This window comes from Schistocerca gregaria, chromosome 8 (genome assembly GCF_023897955.1).
Source record: "Schistocerca gregaria isolate iqSchGreg1 chromosome 8, iqSchGreg1.2, whole genome shotgun sequence".
Taxonomy (NCBI): domain Eukaryota; kingdom Metazoa; phylum Arthropoda; class Insecta; order Orthoptera; family Acrididae; genus Schistocerca; species Schistocerca gregaria.
The window spans coordinates 291,810,167-291,829,576 of NC_064927.1; the positions used below are offsets into that span (position 1 = coordinate 291,810,167).

General features: G+C 41.6%; 1 protein-coding gene across 1 annotated transcript in view; it reads right to left on the minus strand.

The window, feature by feature from the left end:
- Positions 1-18,620, minus strand: part of LOC126285153 (uncharacterized) — a 198,323-nt gene extending 179,703 nt beyond the window's left edge. The window contains exon 1 of the mRNA XM_049984465.1: positions 18,580-18,620. Within this exon, the coding sequence (XP_049840422.1) occupies positions 18,580-18,620 (41 nt within the window). The remainder of the gene's footprint in view (positions 1-18,579) is intronic.
- Between the last annotated feature and the right edge of the window lie 790 nt (positions 18,621-19,410).

Below are 19,410 nucleotides of genomic sequence, written 5' to 3' on the forward strand. Positions count from 1 at the left end.
ATGCAACATATTTTATTCTCAAGAACTATGAGTTTTTAATAACGGAAATATCCACTACGAAAATCAACAAGGTTTCCGGCTAACAGAGATCCTGCAAAACTCAGCTCGCTCTGTTCCTCCATGAGATCCGAAGTGCCGTAGGCATCGGCGCTCAGGTTGATGCAGTGTTCCTTGACTTGAAGAAGGCATCTGACAACGGCCAGCACTGTCGTTTAGTGGAAAAAAAGAAAAGAACGAGCTTACCGAATATCGGAACAGATTTGCAATTCAAGATTTACTTGCAGATAGAACTCAACACTTCGTTCTTAAAGGAACAAAATCGACAGAGGTGAAAGTAATTTTCGAACTACTCCAACGACGTGTGATAGCGCCGTTATTGTTTACAGTGGATATAAATGATCTGATAAAAAGCATCGGATGTTTTTTAAGACTGACCGCAGCTGATGCGGCTGTATGCAAAAAAGTAGAATGCTAGAAGATAGTTTCCATTTGCAGAATAATTTGGAGAGGATTGCTGATGGTGTAGACTCTGACGACCTGAACGTAAATAAATGTAACATAGTGCGCGTACATAGAAAAAGAAAGCCACTGCTGCACAACAATACTATTGATGAGAAACTGCTGGGAACAGCATCTGCCGTAAAAATCTAAGAGTAATTATGCAGAGCGACTTTTAAGTGGAGCGACCACATTAAAAACAAATAGTAGGAGAAGCAGATGACAGACTGAGATTCATAGCAAGAATCTTAAGGAAATCATCACCCACGAAGGAAGTGGCTTGTAAGGCCCTTTTTTGACCGGATGTTGAGTATTGCTCATCGATATGGGATCCGTAGCAGATATGACTGATATAAAAGTTAGAGAGGATCCAACGAAGAGCGGAACATTCCTCACGAGGGCAATTATCGGTGCGAAAACATTACCGAGATGTTCAACGAATTCCACTGGCAGTCGTTACAAGAGATGCGTTGTGCATCACGGAGAGCTTTGGGAGGAGGTGAGTGTTTAACGTCCCGTCGACAACGAGGTCATCAGAGACGGAGCTCAAGCTCGGATTAGGCAAGGATGGGGAGGGAAATCGACCGTGCCCTTTCAAAGTAACCATCCTGTCATTTGCCTAAAGCGATTTAGGGAAATCACGGAAAACCTAAATCAGGATGACTGGTCACGGGTTTTAACCGACGTCCTCCCGAATGCGAGTCCAGTGTGCTGACCACTGCACCACCTCCCTCGGCAGACGTTCACTATTGAAATTTCGAGAAAGCGCTTTCCAGGAAGAGTCGGACAAAATATTGCTTCTACATACATCTCGCTGAATGTGCTTGAAGAGAAAATTCTAGAAATTGCAGCCAATACAGAGTTTTGCCATGAATCATTTTTCTCACCTGCCATTCGCGAATGAAGCAGAATAGGGCTATCAGTTAGTGGTGCCAGAGTGCCCGCCGGCGCACTCCATCAGATGACTTGCGAGGTAGGATGCAGATGTAGATGTCGATGTGCGTTGATGTTACACTAAAATATTTTACTTGTCGGGTCGTGGGAGGAAGAAGTGAAATACCGAATGAGAGATATAGGTTGCAATATAAATATCGGTACTGTTTTGCACTCAGAGATACAACTGTCGTCCTTGTTAAAGCCCACCTGATGGTGATAGTTAATTAACATAACTCTAGGCCAAAACTTATTTATATAAGGTGTTTGTTCTTTCGACTGCGAGTTGGTGTTGATTAAATCAGTTGGGCAGGTTGAAAATTTTTGCTGGACTGGGATTCGAGCCCGAGTTTCCTGGTTACTAAACAGATGTGTCGAAAATTATTTTGTGGCCACGTGCTGTAGCCGCGCGTTTTAGGCCGTCCCGTCACTGTCCGAACGGCTGCCCCAGTCGGAGGTTCGAGTCCTCACTCTGGCATAGGTGTTGTCCTTAGTGTAAGTTAGTTTAACTTAGACTAAATAGTGCGTAAGCTTAGGGACGGATGACCTCAGCTGTTTGGTCCCATAACACATTACCACAAATTACCAAAAACGTATCTTATATGGACAAGATAAATGGGGCGCCCAGGAAGTACGCCACCTTGTATGACGCCAGCAAACACAGTTCCGGAGGTCGTCGTCTCGATCCTGGAAACCAGCACAGTCACTCCAGCTACATGTCTATTTTTATATCGTTTTCCTTGTAGCCATAACTACGCCTTATAGTCCAGTCGGCTCTAAGGTTCATTTGCTTCTTTTTCGATCTCACCGTTGCTGACTGAGCAACAATCAGTTATCGAATCATCTTGGCATTAAATGTCTGTGTCTCATAGCCATAAGTTAAAGCTGTAAATACACATACAGCGAAAGTTACGTTACGAAAACCCTATTTAGTTAGGAAACAGTCCTCTAGTCCACTGTTTATTTTTGTTGTCCATTCAGTTATTCTCTTGAACTGCCTTACATATAAAATCTCGTCAACTGGCTCTACGACTTCATTTTCAAGGCGTGCTTTTTCTTTTCAATTTGTTTGTTATAGGTGATTTATGCCTTGGTATAATTAATTGGCAGCTTGTTCTGTCGAATTCTTTAATTAGTTGATGTAGCTTGTCTATACTGGACACTAAATGGGTTATACGGAAACTGCGGTTACGAAGCATGTAGCTTTAGCATGGAATGTCCATGGGAGACGTTGGTACCACTGCCGTATAGCGGGAAGCCAGCGGAAGGAACGACCATCCCTAACATTCAGTAGCTTGTCGATTAGTGTTAGTTAGTGACTGTCAGAAATCAGCGTTATCGTTCCGGCTCCCGTGTCCGCGCTGTAATTCGCTACCATGCTAAAGGCATGATCGCCGCTCCGACTCATCGCGAAGTTATTTCAGTTTATGGAGACGAGGTAACGTTAAGGCAGCATGTGACGAAATGGGTACGGAATTGGAGTTTTACTAGGTGAAAATTCGCGATTATGACAGAAGTTGAAAGCGCAAAGCCGTCTGTTGTGACTGATGATATGGTGCAAAAAATTGAAAAATATCTTCTCTCAAATCGCCGTTCGACAATTGACGACCTGCATGCAGTTTGTCCAGACATTTCACGAACTTTTGTTCTTGTTTGCACGATGAGTGTCCAATATGCTTATCGGAGCACTCAAAATGAACAGAGTCAGTGCCGATCGCGAATTTCTTCGTCGTTTTGAGACTGAAGGCAAGGCTTTTCTCAACTCTATAGTGACGGGAGATTAAGCTTGGGCTTATTACCATATTCCATAGAGCAAACAACAATCAACGCAGTGGAGTAATACTCATTCTCCTCCAATCAAAAAATTCAAAACTCAGCAAACAGCGAGGAAAACCGTGGAGTCATTGTTTTGGGGCACAAAAAGGGGTTCTGCAAGTTGATATTTTGCAACGAGGTGGAACAATAAATGCTGCAAGGTATTGTGAGAACACATACAAAAGAAACGTCGCTGGATGCTGATAACGGGAGTCTTGTCTCCTTCATGAACACACGCGTCCGTACACCGTTCATGCAACACAAGAGTCGTTGACTTAGTTTGGTTGGGATGTTCTAAGCCTCGATCTCGCACGTAGTGGCTATAACCTGTTCACTAAACTGGAGGAACAACTTCGTGGAAAACTCTTTTCCGACGATAACGAGATGAAACTCGAAGTGAAAAATTGGCTGAAAAAGGCGGCGGAAGGCAAAGTACTCAAAACACTCATCCCGCGGATGACAAAATGTATTGAGGTATAAGGTGATTATGTGAAAAAATGGGTGATCCATATTATAAAGCAAGTAAATTTATTAAAATAAATTCAGTTTTTATACTTCAAAAAATTCTTGTAACCTTACTTTCCGAATTAGCATCGTACATTTCAAAATTTTCATCAGCAAAAGGGAGCTGGTTGGCACATGCTCCATTAACACGTATTCGTTTTTCTTTTCCCCAGTTCTAAGGGCAGAAAATTCTCTAGGGTTGTTGAGATTAAAGAAGAGTTTTGGTAATCTGGAGCCTCCTTATCGGCTTCCTGTTTCAATTTTGAATCTGAGCCATGATCAAATTCTTTACAGTCTAATAACACACGTAAACTCTATGCCTTGTTTAACATCTTACTGCGAGTATAAACACCCGTTTTTCTTTTCTAGATCTACATTATACAGTACACCATGTTTTTCCTTTCTCTCGTTATTTACACATACGTGTGCAGCGCATTTTTGGTGAAATAAGATTAGTCAAAAGTTGAGGGGCTTTGTTCCAATTTTCAAGACCAAGTGAAGAAGGAGAAATGGACAAACTGGATGTGAAAGTGACAAGCGTGGGATCTAGTTTACCACAAAATAATTAACTACTTGAAATCAACCAGGGTATTTTAGATAAAATTAATTAGTATGAAGTGTCGAAAAGTTCATCTCATCAAGAAATAGTAATTCTCACATAAAAACCACATTGATGTGACATTTAACTGTTAAAAAGTCTCCCTTAAAACCAAGTATAAAAAGCAGGATTTTCGAGAAAAATGATGCTGAAATATATTTTTTGTTCCTTCACAAAGACCATTTCACTAAAATTTTACCGATCTTTATTTCATTTCTTTAATTATTTATGCAAAATTTATAATAACTTTGATTTAATTTCTTAGCCTTAAAACTATAATAGGAGGACCCAATTTGTTGTGACTGATCATGTGAAGTTGCATTAATTTACGGCTTTGGATTTTTCAGGGTGACATGCAGTAATTCACTTTGCTTTCCTCAAACATACAATATTTTCTTTTAACGCTGATGTAGCTCTGTATTTTTATCGTATTTTGTTTCGGCAGTGGCAGTTATACATAATGTTTACCGCACCTGTGGCTACTTTACTGATAAGCAAATTTCATTCACAAAATGAATTTAGAAAGACTTACAGTGCGACACTCATCGAGAGACATTACGCTACTGGCGCTCCACACTGGTTCATTGTGAAGCAGAATTTGTTCACCTAGTCGTTCATATGTTGACTGAGTACATCAACGATTAGAATAGCTGACAAAATAGATGTAATCGGCAGAAAAGGAAGAATTCAGAACTGATTTCACAGAATGAAAATTATTATATTATGGATGTTTGCTCTAAGTTGCAGTTTCTGCATAACGCTGCCACTTAGACATCTTAACGGGAGCAACATATACATCTGTTTGGACCTCACAAAATTCATGAAAAAAAGGCGCACTGGATGCAGTCTCACGGCGTGGGAGAGTCAGAACCGGACTTTGCACTCCTACCCTCCTGCTTAGTGATGCTCTAAGTGCGCCGTTAATTATCCACAAAGTGACAACAGTGTCCCTGAATACAGCCTGTAGATAGGATTAAGCAAACAAGAAGAACTGCAAGATAGCAGCGAAGTAGTCCGATATCTGAACATCGTCCATAAATAATCTTAGCATGGCCCACGTAAGCAGGTATAATCCAGCTGACAGAAACACTGAGAGATGTAGACGTTCGTTCCACCTGCTCATTACGAAGGAACACGACGCCAGAGATACAAATAAAGAAATAGGCAAGTGAAGTAGAAAAGAACTTAACCATGAAACCACAGGATTTGTTATGTGCCCAAGTGGTGAAACAAATGTAATGCAACGCAATAACAATTCTTAACTACTATCATTTCTGTGATGAAAATTGTTTAATTTTTCGGAGTTGGACCTATGCAACGCGTTTATTTGTCCCTTACGAAAAGCTTTAACAAACTTCTAAACACAATAGCCGTGTAATATAATTATTGTTTTAACTTCTTGTATCATTCGTGCCATAAGTCGTATATCTACATCATTTTATTATCAGACAATGAAACACTGAAAAACTAAATTTTGCTGCCATCTTCTCGTTCATAATTACAATAGTTAATGGTCCACATTAAATAAGATCTGATATTAAGTATATTGCTCCACAAAAAATCCTAATTGGCGTTGCTATGAGCTTTAACGTAATCAGTACGCGAGATTGCCTAATTTCATTGTTTAAATCAGTTTAGCTCATAAACAGCTAAAAATCAAGCACCATATCCTTTGTTTACATAGATTACGTAGATAACACAATACTTTTTTCAGTTTCGATGAAATTGCAGACTTGATCAATTTTATCATTTACCAAATTCACGTAAGAAGTAATTTCCAGTTTAACTACAAAGGTGTGAACTATATTATCTTCAACACGAACCTATATACCAACGGTAGAATGAACTTTTAAATGAGTCTTTTTTTTTCCTTGTAATCTGCCCAGTTTACTAAACATAGTTCACACCAAATTAACTATTGAAATTGTTTTAAATAATGGGGGCTAAGGGGTAATTAAAGGCATGTTGCAAATAACGCTTCATTACTATCCACAAAATTCTCAAAGACACATCATGAAATTACTAAAATATACACAGGTCTTACCTTAAATCACGGCAATAGTAACACGTAGTAAACAAACTGGAAACTAATAAGCACTGTAGCATGCTGGCGTTGTTGCGCATGTCCGAGGTAGCTACGGCAGACGTCTATCCACACGGACTACCAACGTCACTGCAAACAGAGTATCACGCCTACTCATATCCCAGTATTACCTGTACAGTTCTATTCACTCTTTTTAAAACCTTTGTATAGATCTAATCCGTAAGCAAGTAACTCTATTACAAAGTACATTACTTCTACTTTTAAACTACAGGGTGTATCAAAAAGGTTCATCCGATTAAAAAAAACATAACTATTATGTTATTTGAGATAAATGCGTGAACAACCTACTGTTGGAAAGAACAAACTCTCGAGTTTCCAAGGTTCCCGCTAGGAAGCAGCAGTGGGTGCCCATTTCAGTTCTAGCAAAAATGGTGTCGGGACAACAGAAAGTGTTTTTTGTCCTACGTTTCACCTAGTGCGGATCAGTAATAGCTGTGCAGCGTGACTTTAGTACGAGGCATCATGTGGATCCTCCTACAGCAGAGAGCATTAGACGCTGGCATGAACAATTCCGAGAAACCGGTTGTTTATATAAAGGCAAATCGCTGGGCTGTCCCCGAGTGTCTAACACAGATATTGAACGCATCCACCATAGTTTCACAAGGAATCCGAAGAAATACGTTCGCCATGCAGCTCGACAACTCAATATGCCTCCGATGTCCGTCTGGCGTGTGTTGCGTCGACGTTTACTCATGAAACCATGCAAAATTTTATTACGTCGATAGTAAGAACTTTATTAAGTACACGTCCGCATCTGGCCCTTACATCAGGCCACTTTAAACTGAAACTGCTATTGTTAATGCATAGTGAGATGGATATATAAAATAAATTTCCTTTACTTCACGTTCATGATAACAAACTTTTGTCATCAGACTACCGGTTTCACAAAGCATCGCTCGTGTGGAACTCAGATTGCCCTTTTCTGACATGATATACTGAGAACTATCGAGGAAGGGCTGCAGGCAGATTCCATATTTCTAGATTTTCGTAAAACATTTGACACGGTGCCCCATTGTAGGCTCTTAACGAAGGTACGAGCATATGGAATAAGTTCACAGTTATGCAAGTGGCTCGAAGACTTCTTAAATAATAGAAACCTGTATGTTGGCCTCGACCACGAGTGTTCATCAGAAACAAGGGTATCATAAGGAGTGCTCCAGGGAAGTGTGATACGACCGCTGTTTTTCTCTGTATACACAAATGATTTGGCGGACAGGATGGGCAGCGGTCTGCGGTTATTTGATGATGTTGCTGTGGTGTACGGTAACGTGCGCAAGACGAATGGGTGTAGGAAGATACGACTTAGACAAAATTTCCAGTTAGTGTGATGAATGGCAGCCAGACCTAAATGGGAAAAATATAAGTAATGCAGATGATTAGGAAGAACGAACCCATAATGTTCAGTTACGGTATTACTAGTGTCCTGCATGACATAGTCAAGCCTGTTTATCTGGGCGTAACGTAACAAAGTTATGCGAGATGCAACGAGCATGTGAAAACTGTGGTAGGGAAGGCAAATGGTGGACTTCGGTTTATTGGGAGAATTTTAGGAAAGAGTGGTTCACTTGCAAAGGAGACCGCATATAGGACGCTGGTGTGACCTGTCCTTGAGCACTGCTAGAGCGTTTGGGATCCTTACTAGTTCGGACTGAATGAAGACTTCGAAGCAGTTCAGAAGCGGGTTGCTAGCTTTGTTACCGATAGTTTCGAACAAAACGTAAGTGTTACGGAGATGCTCCGGGAACTGAAATGGAAATGCAGACAACCTTGTAGGTGGGCAACCACTGCTATGAGTACTCACCTTGGGTATTAATAACAGCTTCAGCTGTATTTATTACTGGATCACTCGCGGTTTCATGGCATCAAAAGCCACGTCTTCAAGTGTTTCAGTGATATGTTTACCTAAATTTTTTAAATTATTATTTCGTTTGGCATCAAGGATACATTACTTGAATTGAACAGCAATGATGTTACTGGTAACACAATATGCATATACTACAAATAAAATAGATTACATTCATTTATGGTAATAAAAGTCTTAGATTAGATCGATAAATCAATAATATTCATATGGATAAAAACACTATGATGAGTTACATGTAAAAGAGAAAAAGTGGTTTTTATAAACAGTAATACTGACAAACAGAGTTTCAAGTTGTAATAAAAAGTATAGGTTAATACGTAAAGTATCCAGCCAGGAGATTGCTTCCTCAGAGACCTCATGTATGCTTGTCAGAGTTCCAGCATATTTCCGTAGGGGACACTCGGTGACTATGTGGTGTATTGTTTGTCGTTGGTGTTCGCAGTCACACTTGGCGCTTTCAGCGATTCCCCACTTATGCTTCAAGTCCTGGCATCTTCCGTGCTTGGTGCGTATGCGATTTAGGGTGGTCCACGACCTCCTAGGTAAGTTGAATCCAGGAGGGACTCGTGTAGGATCAGCAATGAGACCTGCAGAATCGGGATTGGCTGCGAACCATTCTTCCCGCCATGCTGTTTCTGGTTGTAATCCTTCAGAAGTAAGCCTTTTTCCAAGTCTCCAGGAGGGTTTCCTGGACTTAAGACGTTGCCTTTGAGTGGAATCACAGTCTTGGTCTAGCGGTAACTCGGGATTATTGGAGCATTTCTCCCATTCCCTTTTCAACGCTGCTTGACGTCGTAACTTCGGTGGTGCAATATTAGACTGAACAGGTAGCCATTCTGTGGGTGTGGATTTTATTGTCCCGGATACGCTTCTCATGGCTACATTCAGCTGCGTGTCTACCATGGCTGTGTGAGCGCTGTTCAGCCATACTGGGCTGCAATATTCCCGGACAGAGTATACAAGTGAGAAGGCATATGTTTTGAGTACTGATGCCTTAGCTGCCCAGCTTGTTCCGCAGAGTTTGTGTAATATATTGTTTCTGGTTCTCATTTTTAAAGCTGTTTCAGTTAGGTGTTTTCTATATGTTAGCGAACGATCCAAGGTCACGCCGAGATATTTTGGGAATGGGTTATATAACAGCAACTGATTTCTAAAGGAAATTTGCGGTTTATAACGAGCATGCCTATTAATCAGATGGAAGGTGGAGGATTCAGTTTTATTTCTGTTTACTTTGAGTCGCCCTCGATTACAAAATTCATCTAGAATTCGCAGATCCTCAGTGAGAGTCATTTCTGAAGTTGTAAAATCGTTAACCTGCGTCACCAAGGCTATGTCATCAGCATAGATAAATGTTCTTGCTTTCGTTTCTGGCAAGTCAGCGACATATAAATTGAAAAGTTGGGGGGGCCAATACTGATCCTTGTGGTAGTCCGTCATTTAAATTGTATACCTTGCTTACTTGACCTTTTAGGTGAACTTGGAATTTTATGTTGGACAGCATTTTATTGAGTAGTTGTGCAATTCTTTTACATGGAATTATTCTTAAGAACTTAAGAAGAATGCCTTTCCGCCACACTGTATCATATGCTGATGTTAGGTCAATAAACACGGCCATTGTTTTCTTCAGGTCTTCGAAGCCCTTCTCTATGTATGTTGCCAACGCTAGCACTTGATCGCTACAACTGCGGTCTCGTCTGAAGCCAGCCTGATCTACAGGAATGTGTTTCAGGATAGTTGGTGCAATTCTATTATAGAGTACTCTCTCCAACAGTTTATAGCGGACACTTAAAAGTGCAATGGGTCTATAGTCTTCAGGATTGTTACCAGATTTTGACGGTTTCAAGATGGCAGTCTTCCTGTTGCGAGAATTTCATTAAACAGTGCAGTTAGTCACTGTACTGCACCTTGGCCAGCATGTTTAAGGAACTCCGGGTATATACCATCACAACCAGCCGCTTTACCAGATTTCAGAGTATCTAGGGCTGAAACAACTTCGGCTGAAGAGATTATCTTTGCAAATTCGGAAGGCTGTGCTTGAGACATTTTAGACTTTAGCTCATGTTTTATTTCTTTGGCTTTCTGTTTGTTGTTGTTGCTTGGTGTTCTTGTTATATTAACAATACTGGCTGCTATTTTGTTAGGATTTATTTTGTCTGATAAGATATCAACTTTTGTGGCACTGCCAAGCTTTCACCTAAAGAAGTGGCTTTTAGTGCCACGAAACCGCTAGCGATCCAATAACAAAGGGCTAAATACAGCTGAAGCGGTTATTAATACGCAAGATATGATGGGAATCTCGGAGGGAAGGCGACGTTCTTTCCGAGAAATACTATTGAGAAAATTTAGTGAACCGGCATTTGAAGCTAACTGCGGAACTATTCTATTGCTGCGAACATATATCACTCGCAAGGACCACAAAGATAAGATACGAGAAATTAGGGCTGATACGGAGGCGTACAGACAGTCGTTTTTCCCTCGCTCTATTTGAGGAGGGGAAATGACATGTAGTGGTACAGGGTACCACACAGATGCTTGCGGAGTATCTATGTAGATGTAAAAGTCACAAGGTGGTTAGGTCCTGCGAACGCGGAGGCCACAACCCTTTGCTGACAGTCGTTTCTTCTGTGAATCTTTCATGAATTCGTGAGACTAACTCACGTGAAGTGAGACAGGTTTCCCCTATACTGTTGAACAGTAGTATCATGGTGACAATGGTGGGGGTAGGGGGGTAATCAATTGTGAGTAAAGTTTCTCGAAGATTTACATATACACAGCAATGTTTATTGTTGTTCAAAAAAATATGGAACCCAGAATCCGGCATATTGACGTGACACACCACACTCCTATTCGTTCACCCTGAAGAAGTTCCTCATTAATCGTATAGGTACTTTTTTTACCAGTATCTGGCGTTATGCGAGTTTACAGGTCTAGTCAGATAGAATCAGGCTTCATCATTCATGAAATACTGCAAGGGATCCAACATTCCAGTCTCAATTGTTTGGCATAGCCACGTACCGTAATTCACACGTTTTGCTTTATCTTCTTCCTTCAGTACCTGAATACATACCATTATGTAGGACTTCACGCCCTTTTTTTGGGCGGGTAAGGGAGGGAGCATCATCAGCCTTCTGACTGGTCTGATACGGCCCGCCACGAATTCCTCTCATGTGCCAACCTCTTCATCACAAAGTAGTACTTGCAACCTACATCCACAATTATTTGCTGGATGTATTCCAATCTCTGTCTTCCTCTACAGTGCTTGTTCTTTACAGATCACTCTAGTACCATTGATGTCATTCTCTGACCTCTTAACAGGTGCCGGCCACTGTGGCCGAGCGGTACTAGGTGCTTCAGTCCTGAACCGCGCTGCTGATACGGTCGCAGATTCGAATACTGCCTCTGGCATGGATTTGTGTGATGTCCTGAGGTTAGTTAGGTTTAAGTAATTCTAAGTTTAGGGGACTGATGACCTCAGATGTTAAGTGCCATAGTGCTTACAGCCATTTGAACCATCTTACCAGATGTCCTATCATCCTGTCCCTTCTCCTTATCAGTGTTTTCCACATATTCGTCTCCTCTCCGATTCTGCATAGAATCTCCTCATCCTGTAACTTATCAATCCACCTAATTTTCAACATTCGTCTGTTGCACCACATCTCAGAAGCTTCGATTCTCTTCTGTTTCAGTTTTCCCACAGTCCATGTTTCGCTACCATAGAATGCTGTACTCCAGACGTACATTCTCGGAAATTTCTGCCTCAAATAAAACCTATGTATGACACTAGTAGACTTCTATTGGCTAGGAATGCCCTTTTTTCCAGTGCCAGCCTGCTTTGGATGACCATCTGCCTCCTTCCGTCATAAGTTATTTTGCTGCCTAGGTAGCAGACTTTACTTCGCGACCATCAATCCTGATGTTAAGTTTCTTGCTGTTCTCATTTTTACCACTTCTCATTACTTCGCCCCTACATGGTATAAAACACGTTGATGAGACCTACGCAAAAAGTTTACTTGTTGAGACCATTTAAGTGCCGACTTCTTTGGACTCTGGATCATTCGTGTTCGAATATCCGGGACTGCAGCAGGTGTACGAACGGAAGGGACCCGATCTCTTTTCCATTTGCAACTGATCCCGTAGTATGCCACTCTGTCGCCAATTCTTGTATAGTCCTCTTCGCTGGTACAGAAACGAGCGGAAACTTCTTTGCAAAAGTGTCTCTCGATACGTTTTATGATCCAGTAGAGATGTACACTGCCACTATCGTGATTCCTTCTTGAAGAGGATACATCTACCTGAGATATTTACTCCACTTCGAGATCAAGTCGCAACGGCTTTCGTACTAACAATGCAAAACGTAGTCGCAACAGCTGCGAAACAATAGATGACAACTGGCGGGCGACAATGAACAGTCCGTGTACTCTGGGCCGATTTTACGTGCGTCGCCCTGCATGCTTGGTTGAAATTGCAGTAAGAGGAAAGCAGTCTAGTGGTTAAAGCAAATCAGCCGTATTCTCCTTTCACTTTGCCATGGCCAGCTACAACAGAATGGTTGGAATTACTATTCAGGTTAATGATGGATGTTGCCTACACTTACTGGGAAGACCCATTTGTATGCCGGCCTGTGTGGCCGAGCGGTTCTAGGCGCTGCAGTCTGGAACCGCGCGACCGCTACGGAGCAGGTTCGAATCCTGCCTCGGGCATGGGTGTGTGTGTTGTCCTTAGGTTAGTTAGGTTTAAGTAGTTCTAAGTTCTAGGGGACTGATGACCTCAGAAGTTAAGTCCCATAGTGCACAGAGCCATTTGAACCATTCTGAACCTATTTGTCTTGAATGGTCTGGTATGGCAATCCCCCGTCCAACAGCGGACGTCGAACTATTCCACTGGATAAAAATTAACGAACTTACTTTTAACATTTCTCAGAATCACACAAAAAGCAGTATTAACAGCTGATAAAATATTTGGCCCACAACTGTAAGCTATGAACACGTAACTGTTCCGTTCATAACGCACGCTGCCGCAAGACAGCAGCTGCCGGAAGCTTAGTGCGACAGGCTAGTAGTGTAGTGGTGGGACTGTAGGTTTGGCAACTGCGAGTTTTTGCTGCGACTACAGATCTCGTTCGGTTGGCTAAGTCGTTTGAAGCAAAGGATGGCAGCGTGCCTGGAGTGAGGTGAAGGACGGCGTTGAGATCGCTGAGCGCCTGCAGTAGCCGCCACCCGCTGTGCAGCCGTCACCGCCCGTGTTGTGTGGCAAGGGCGGCAGCGCGTGGGAAGATCACAGCAGCTGCAGCGACGCGAACGCACATCAGAGCAGCGGCGGCAGCGGCACCGGGCGATCCCAGCAGGAGGCGGGCTGTGTGCGGCTCCCAGATGTCTACGACTTCGCACTCGCTGCATTTTGTAAGCCGAACTGCCGTGGGCGCACCTACGGCTGTCGTGTCGCTGATTGCTACAGGCGGTCCACAGGTTGTTGCGAACTGCTCCTAATGAGCACAACGCCTACATCATTGTCTTATTTGTAGCTCAACTCAGTAAATAGCTTACTTATTTTCTTTGTAAATTGCTCCCGCTGCATTTGCGCAACAGGCATAAGTTCTGTAATGCTACAGGATCTAGAAATTCGTTGTCTTGTGAGTAAGGTTAATAATATGCTACTATTTTAATCTTTTGGCAGAGACACTGCCACATCCTCAGGGTACATGGCCGACTGAGTTGATCTGACCGTCGAGCAACGTAACTTTTATTTGGGCTCTAAATGTGTTTGTTTTTTTTTATATCTGTGTTCATTATTATTACTATTATTCTTGTTATTATTATTACTGTTATTAGCATTGTAATTATTATTATCTACATCTCCGGCTCCATAAACATTCACTTTACAAAATGGTTCAAATGGCTCTGAGCACTATGGGGCTTAACATCGGAGGTCATCAGTCCCCTAGAACCTAACTAACCTAAGGACATCACACATATCCATGTCCGAGGCAGGATCTGAACTTGCGACCGTAGTGGGCGCGATGTTCAAGATTGAAGCGCCTAGAACCGCTCGGCCACTTCGCTTAACAACTACGCCCTATATTTCCATTTTCTTAAGTGACTTTAGGAAGCTATAAGTCTTATTACCGTAAACTTGGATGCATTATTACATGGCTTACTGTAGCAAATTATAGGTAAATTTTAAATTTTGTACACGGTTTAAGCAGCAACTGTAAGATAAGAACTTAGCGAAAAATAAACAACCTGTCAGTTGTAGAATGGAAGGTACTCTGAAACACCTAGACCATGATTCAAAGTTTTTATAAATGTCTCTTTCGGAAGAATACAATGACAAATAGGTTACATGTTTTAATGTAGGTATGTTGAAATATGGCCGAAAAAGTCAGTAAAATGTAAAATTTCATCTTCATAATATTAAAAACACTCACAACATGATGGTCGTCATTAGATAGTACTTAATGACGACCACAATCTTGTTAGTGTATTTAATGTTATGGAGTTGAAATTTTACATTTTGTTGAAGAAAAAAATGGTTGAAATGGCTCTGAGCACTATGGGACTTAACTGTTGTGGTCATCAGTCCCCTAGAACTTAGAACTACTTAAACCTAACTAACCTAAGGACAAACACCCATGCCCGAGGTAGGATTCGAACCTGCGACCGCAGCGGTCGAGCGGTTCCAGACTGCAGCGCCTAGAACCGCTCGGCTACTCCGGCCGGCTTTTGTAGAAGACTTTCGGCCATATTTCAACGTAATTCCGTTAAAACACGTAGCCCAGTTGTCACTCTTTTCTCTCTAAAGAATACTTTTTATAAAAGTTGAAACCGTTTAAATAAACCTTCCATTTTGCAACTGACTTCCTGCTTCTAATTTCTTCACTACCATATATTAAAGTGAGTAGGGAGAAAAACGTATGTGATTTTCAGCTTAAGACCTGTTACTAGATAACTGTGTCTATTCGTTGTGGTTTTGGTTTTCACAGTCGAATCAAATATATGTCGATTATTATTACATGAAAAAAGAGAAACTGATTACAATTTTGTTGTAAAATACGTTTTGGTTAAAAAATGTTTAATTACGAATATCGTGCTTCAAACAGTACATGGACAGAAAAAGTACTTTTTTTTACCACGTAACTAAATAAATTATGGCATCTAGTGAAAGTACACACTTTCCTCTCAGTAATCAGCAGGCATTCATGAATTCACGAACATGAAGCGTTTGAAAACGAAGTCTTGAAAGACACCCATTCTGAAAACTCAGGTAACGATCACTGCAAAAATACTAACATACCACATGGTTCTGGCGTGTAAGGGATCTAACATAACAGATATTTAATGTCTCAGAGCATAACCTAAATGCAGAATGACTGCACAGAAGTAGAAAGGTCACATTTGTAAAGATAAAAAGCTGAGATGAAACTGAAATTATGAAACAGAAGCAAGAATGAATCTTGTGGTAATTTGTGAGTTGTGCAAACATGTCATTGAAGACGAACTTGCTCACAAACTATCTACGTTTTTCTTTAAAATATTAATATACACTGATGAAATCTTGTGACATCATCGAGTGATAGCATTGCCTTAGCAAAACATTCAGATAATTGTACCTGTGCACACTGACTCCGACCAAAGAGAAATCGTTGTACTATATCTTTCTGTTGAAATGTATTTTTTAATTTTACTTGTGTTATAATTTTTCGCAAATACCTAAGTTAAACGTGTTCCTGATAAACAAGTCTGAAAAGTATCTTATCAAAATCTTGGAAAAAGGGAAAAAACGAAAAATACTGCATTGGTTGTCTACAGAGCTATAATTTCATTCTCATATTTTGATATTACTTTGAATTGTTCTAGACTAAACCCCACACCTAATTAATAAATGCGCCTGAGAAACTAAAATGAGCTACTAGAAGTGAAAGAATCCAGGAGATGCACTGTTTGAATGGTAACTGATCATCCAAGAAATGCTCCTCGGTCACACTTCATTTCAGTTTAATTTTGAATAGGAATTAGACTAAGATGGTCCTGAATTTCTCTTCAGTTTGATTTTGAACAGCGATTAGACTGAATCATCGTGGTATAGGAGAACCGAATTTTACTAATAACAAATATTCTGTGTGCCTCGGGTTCAGTCCCAACCTCTGTTTAAATTTTGAATAAAAATCATGATCTATAAGAAAGACGTTTGGTATAATTAGTCACCCTAGTTCTGCCAGCGGATGTATCAAGGAATGGGAAGCGTACAGATTTTCTGGGCATCCTTTTCATCCTGAAGTGGAAAAATTTCTCCTAATAGACGAAGAATCAATCACAGTAAATAGTATTAAAATGCATGAAGCACTGAAAGCTCCTGCACTGAACGCACGTTGTATACATGCGAAGGGCATTTTACCTGTAAATGAGAAGTGCTGTGATGATCTCTCATTGGCAAAAAGAAGACTGCGACTGTTTGGCAGATGTCTGCCAAAGGAGAGTTGGGTTCACAGGTCTTGTAGCTGGAAATACGAACGACGGCAGTAGAGTTTAAGCTTCCTCTGTGCATCGACGTGACCCAATCTCTGAGAACCAATGCCCTTTCAGTTGTTTTGTGAGTGCTCTCCTATGAATCTCGTAGCCAATTCGAGTATTAAACATTATGGTAGCGAGTGATTTAGCGAAATTTTATTCCATTTGTTGCGTGTTATCACGGGTGTTTGTGGTAAGCGACAAATTTTGCATATGCAAGGGAGAGAGGTAATTTGTAGGATATAAGCTTTCTGCCAAGGCAAAGCACGTGCGTGAACGTACGGCAGGTGCCGCTTGCAACCGGCATATATCCCCATCCGTGACTCTCCAAATGGGAACTACCGCCATTCGTGAATCCGACCACAAAATATTCCAGACTGTAATACCGTGGTCGGGTAAATTTCTTCATGAAACCCAAGTCTCGTTCCATCTGCGGAGGACATATTCAACGGGGTTGTTACGTTTTTGAAGGTCCGATGCACACTCTGTATCTCTATTAACTGCAGCAAAATTCTGTGCGCACGTACTGCCTCTCAAAAGCGTCTTGAAAACCTGCGAGCAGTTGACCGTCGTCGGTTGTTGTCGTCCACTATTGCTACCATTCAGTGGTGGAACAATAATACACTTCTTCTTCACCGGAAACCAGAATCCACTTAAATTCAGATCAGGGTGTTTAGGATCCAGTGTGCGATTTGCAGGGGGGGGGGGCGATGGAGGTGATTCCCCCCCCCCCCCCCCCCTCTGCATCAGACCATCCCCACCTCTGGTTTTACTTTATGCATCCCAACCCGGGATATTTATTTCCCACTCACTGGAGAAAAACTTAACATATAATTTAAATTTGTGGAGCCGAACACTGAAAGTTTTTAACACAGTCTTACTATTAATATGTTTGCTTATTAATTTTGAAAAAGTATTACGTAGTAGTTAAGCATTTCAAAACATTTAGAACTGAATCATCATTCTCATGTCATCATTGTTGTTTTCGTCTAAGGTGCGTTATCCGTTTACTTGCGAGCTTGCGAGGGACGTACAGTCCAGACCTGGCTCCAAGCGATTTTCACATGTTTGGACCCTTAAGGGAGGCGCTACAGGGAAGAAGATTTGAAAGTGATGAAGACGTCATTGCTGCGGTGCAAAATTGGTTACAGATGCAACCGAAAAACGTATTTTCTGGTGAAATTAAAAAAAAACTCGTAAAACGTCGTGAAAACTGCATTGAAGTCCAGGGAGGTTACGTAGAAAAATAACGCATGCTTCAGTTTTCTATCATCAGAATAAGTACAGCTTTTAACAAATGTGCCTTTACTTTTTGGAATCCCCTCGTATACCTGTATGTAGATGATTTTGTAAGTAATCTTTACCTATAATGTACTTTTAAAGATATAACAAGGGATGGCTTTTCCGATACTGCATACGAGTGTGTAGTGCGTTTAGGCATTAACGTCTATTTATAAATAACTGTTTAACCTTGGGTAACGCCACGGTCCAAGCTAGTAACATATATAGTTGTACTAACCCCCTAAGACATCCCCCCCCCCCCCCCCCACTGCTAAAAGCACAAATCGCACACTGTTAGGATCGCAATCGCTTTTTTCTGTAGCATTTCGTAGTTTCTATTTCAGCCTTCCATAACTTTAGTCGCATCACGTCTATTCTGGTGGTCTCCTGGCAGAAAAGTATGGTTCTTCCCGTTTTTCTACTTCTAGACGCAATCATGTTCTTTTATACTTTTTCGAAGGTTCTTCTAGTGCCATACCTCTCAAAATATTTGTTTTGCTTCGGCTTATGAGCATTCATGGCTGATGTGACGTATTATTGTGTCTACCAAGTGAGTTTGTACGTTACAGTGTTATTTCATTCCGTCAAGCGGTCAGTAACGTCTTTAATGAACGGCAGTTAAGCCTTGTACTTTGCAGACACCTTTCTCTGGTGGTTGGCTTAAAAGTCTATCTCATCGGACGAATACCGAGTTTTGAGGTAAGCGTTGATGAGATACTCTAATTTCACATCCAGCAAATCAGTTGCAGAGGCGTTCCTCACTTCTCAAATTGTATCTGGGTTTCGGTTCTGTATCAGTCTTCCACCATGGTGTGATAAAAATACCGACCTGGCAATCGACAAGGGCCATGAACCCTGGTGCTGCTCACATTGGGGCCGTTCGTTGGTTGGCATCGTGAAATAGGGATAGTGGCGTCTCGTTTTCTTCTTGTGTTTACTGGCACCACTATGTTTGCTAGTGTTGTCTGTCCGTGAGTGGCAGCAGCAGTGGTTATCGATACCTAGTACCATGGTACTATCTTTGGAAGGACGTCAAATGTTTTCTGGGTCGGGTGTGTCGGGAGTTCAATTGGGACGGAGCAGCAGAGAGGTCTGGCAGCGCGAGGGCATGCCGGAACTGCGGGTGGCTCGCAGGCATTGCCGGATCGAGGGGCTGTAGTTGCGTGGGCCACAACCTCATTGTCCCCCGGACCCAGTACGCTGAGTTGAGTGAACATAAATTCAGTAGTGAAACCTTCATTGTTTTGTGATCATGGCATTTGTTCGTGCGTTGCTGCTCGATGGTCACAGTGAGACAAACAGCAGCAAG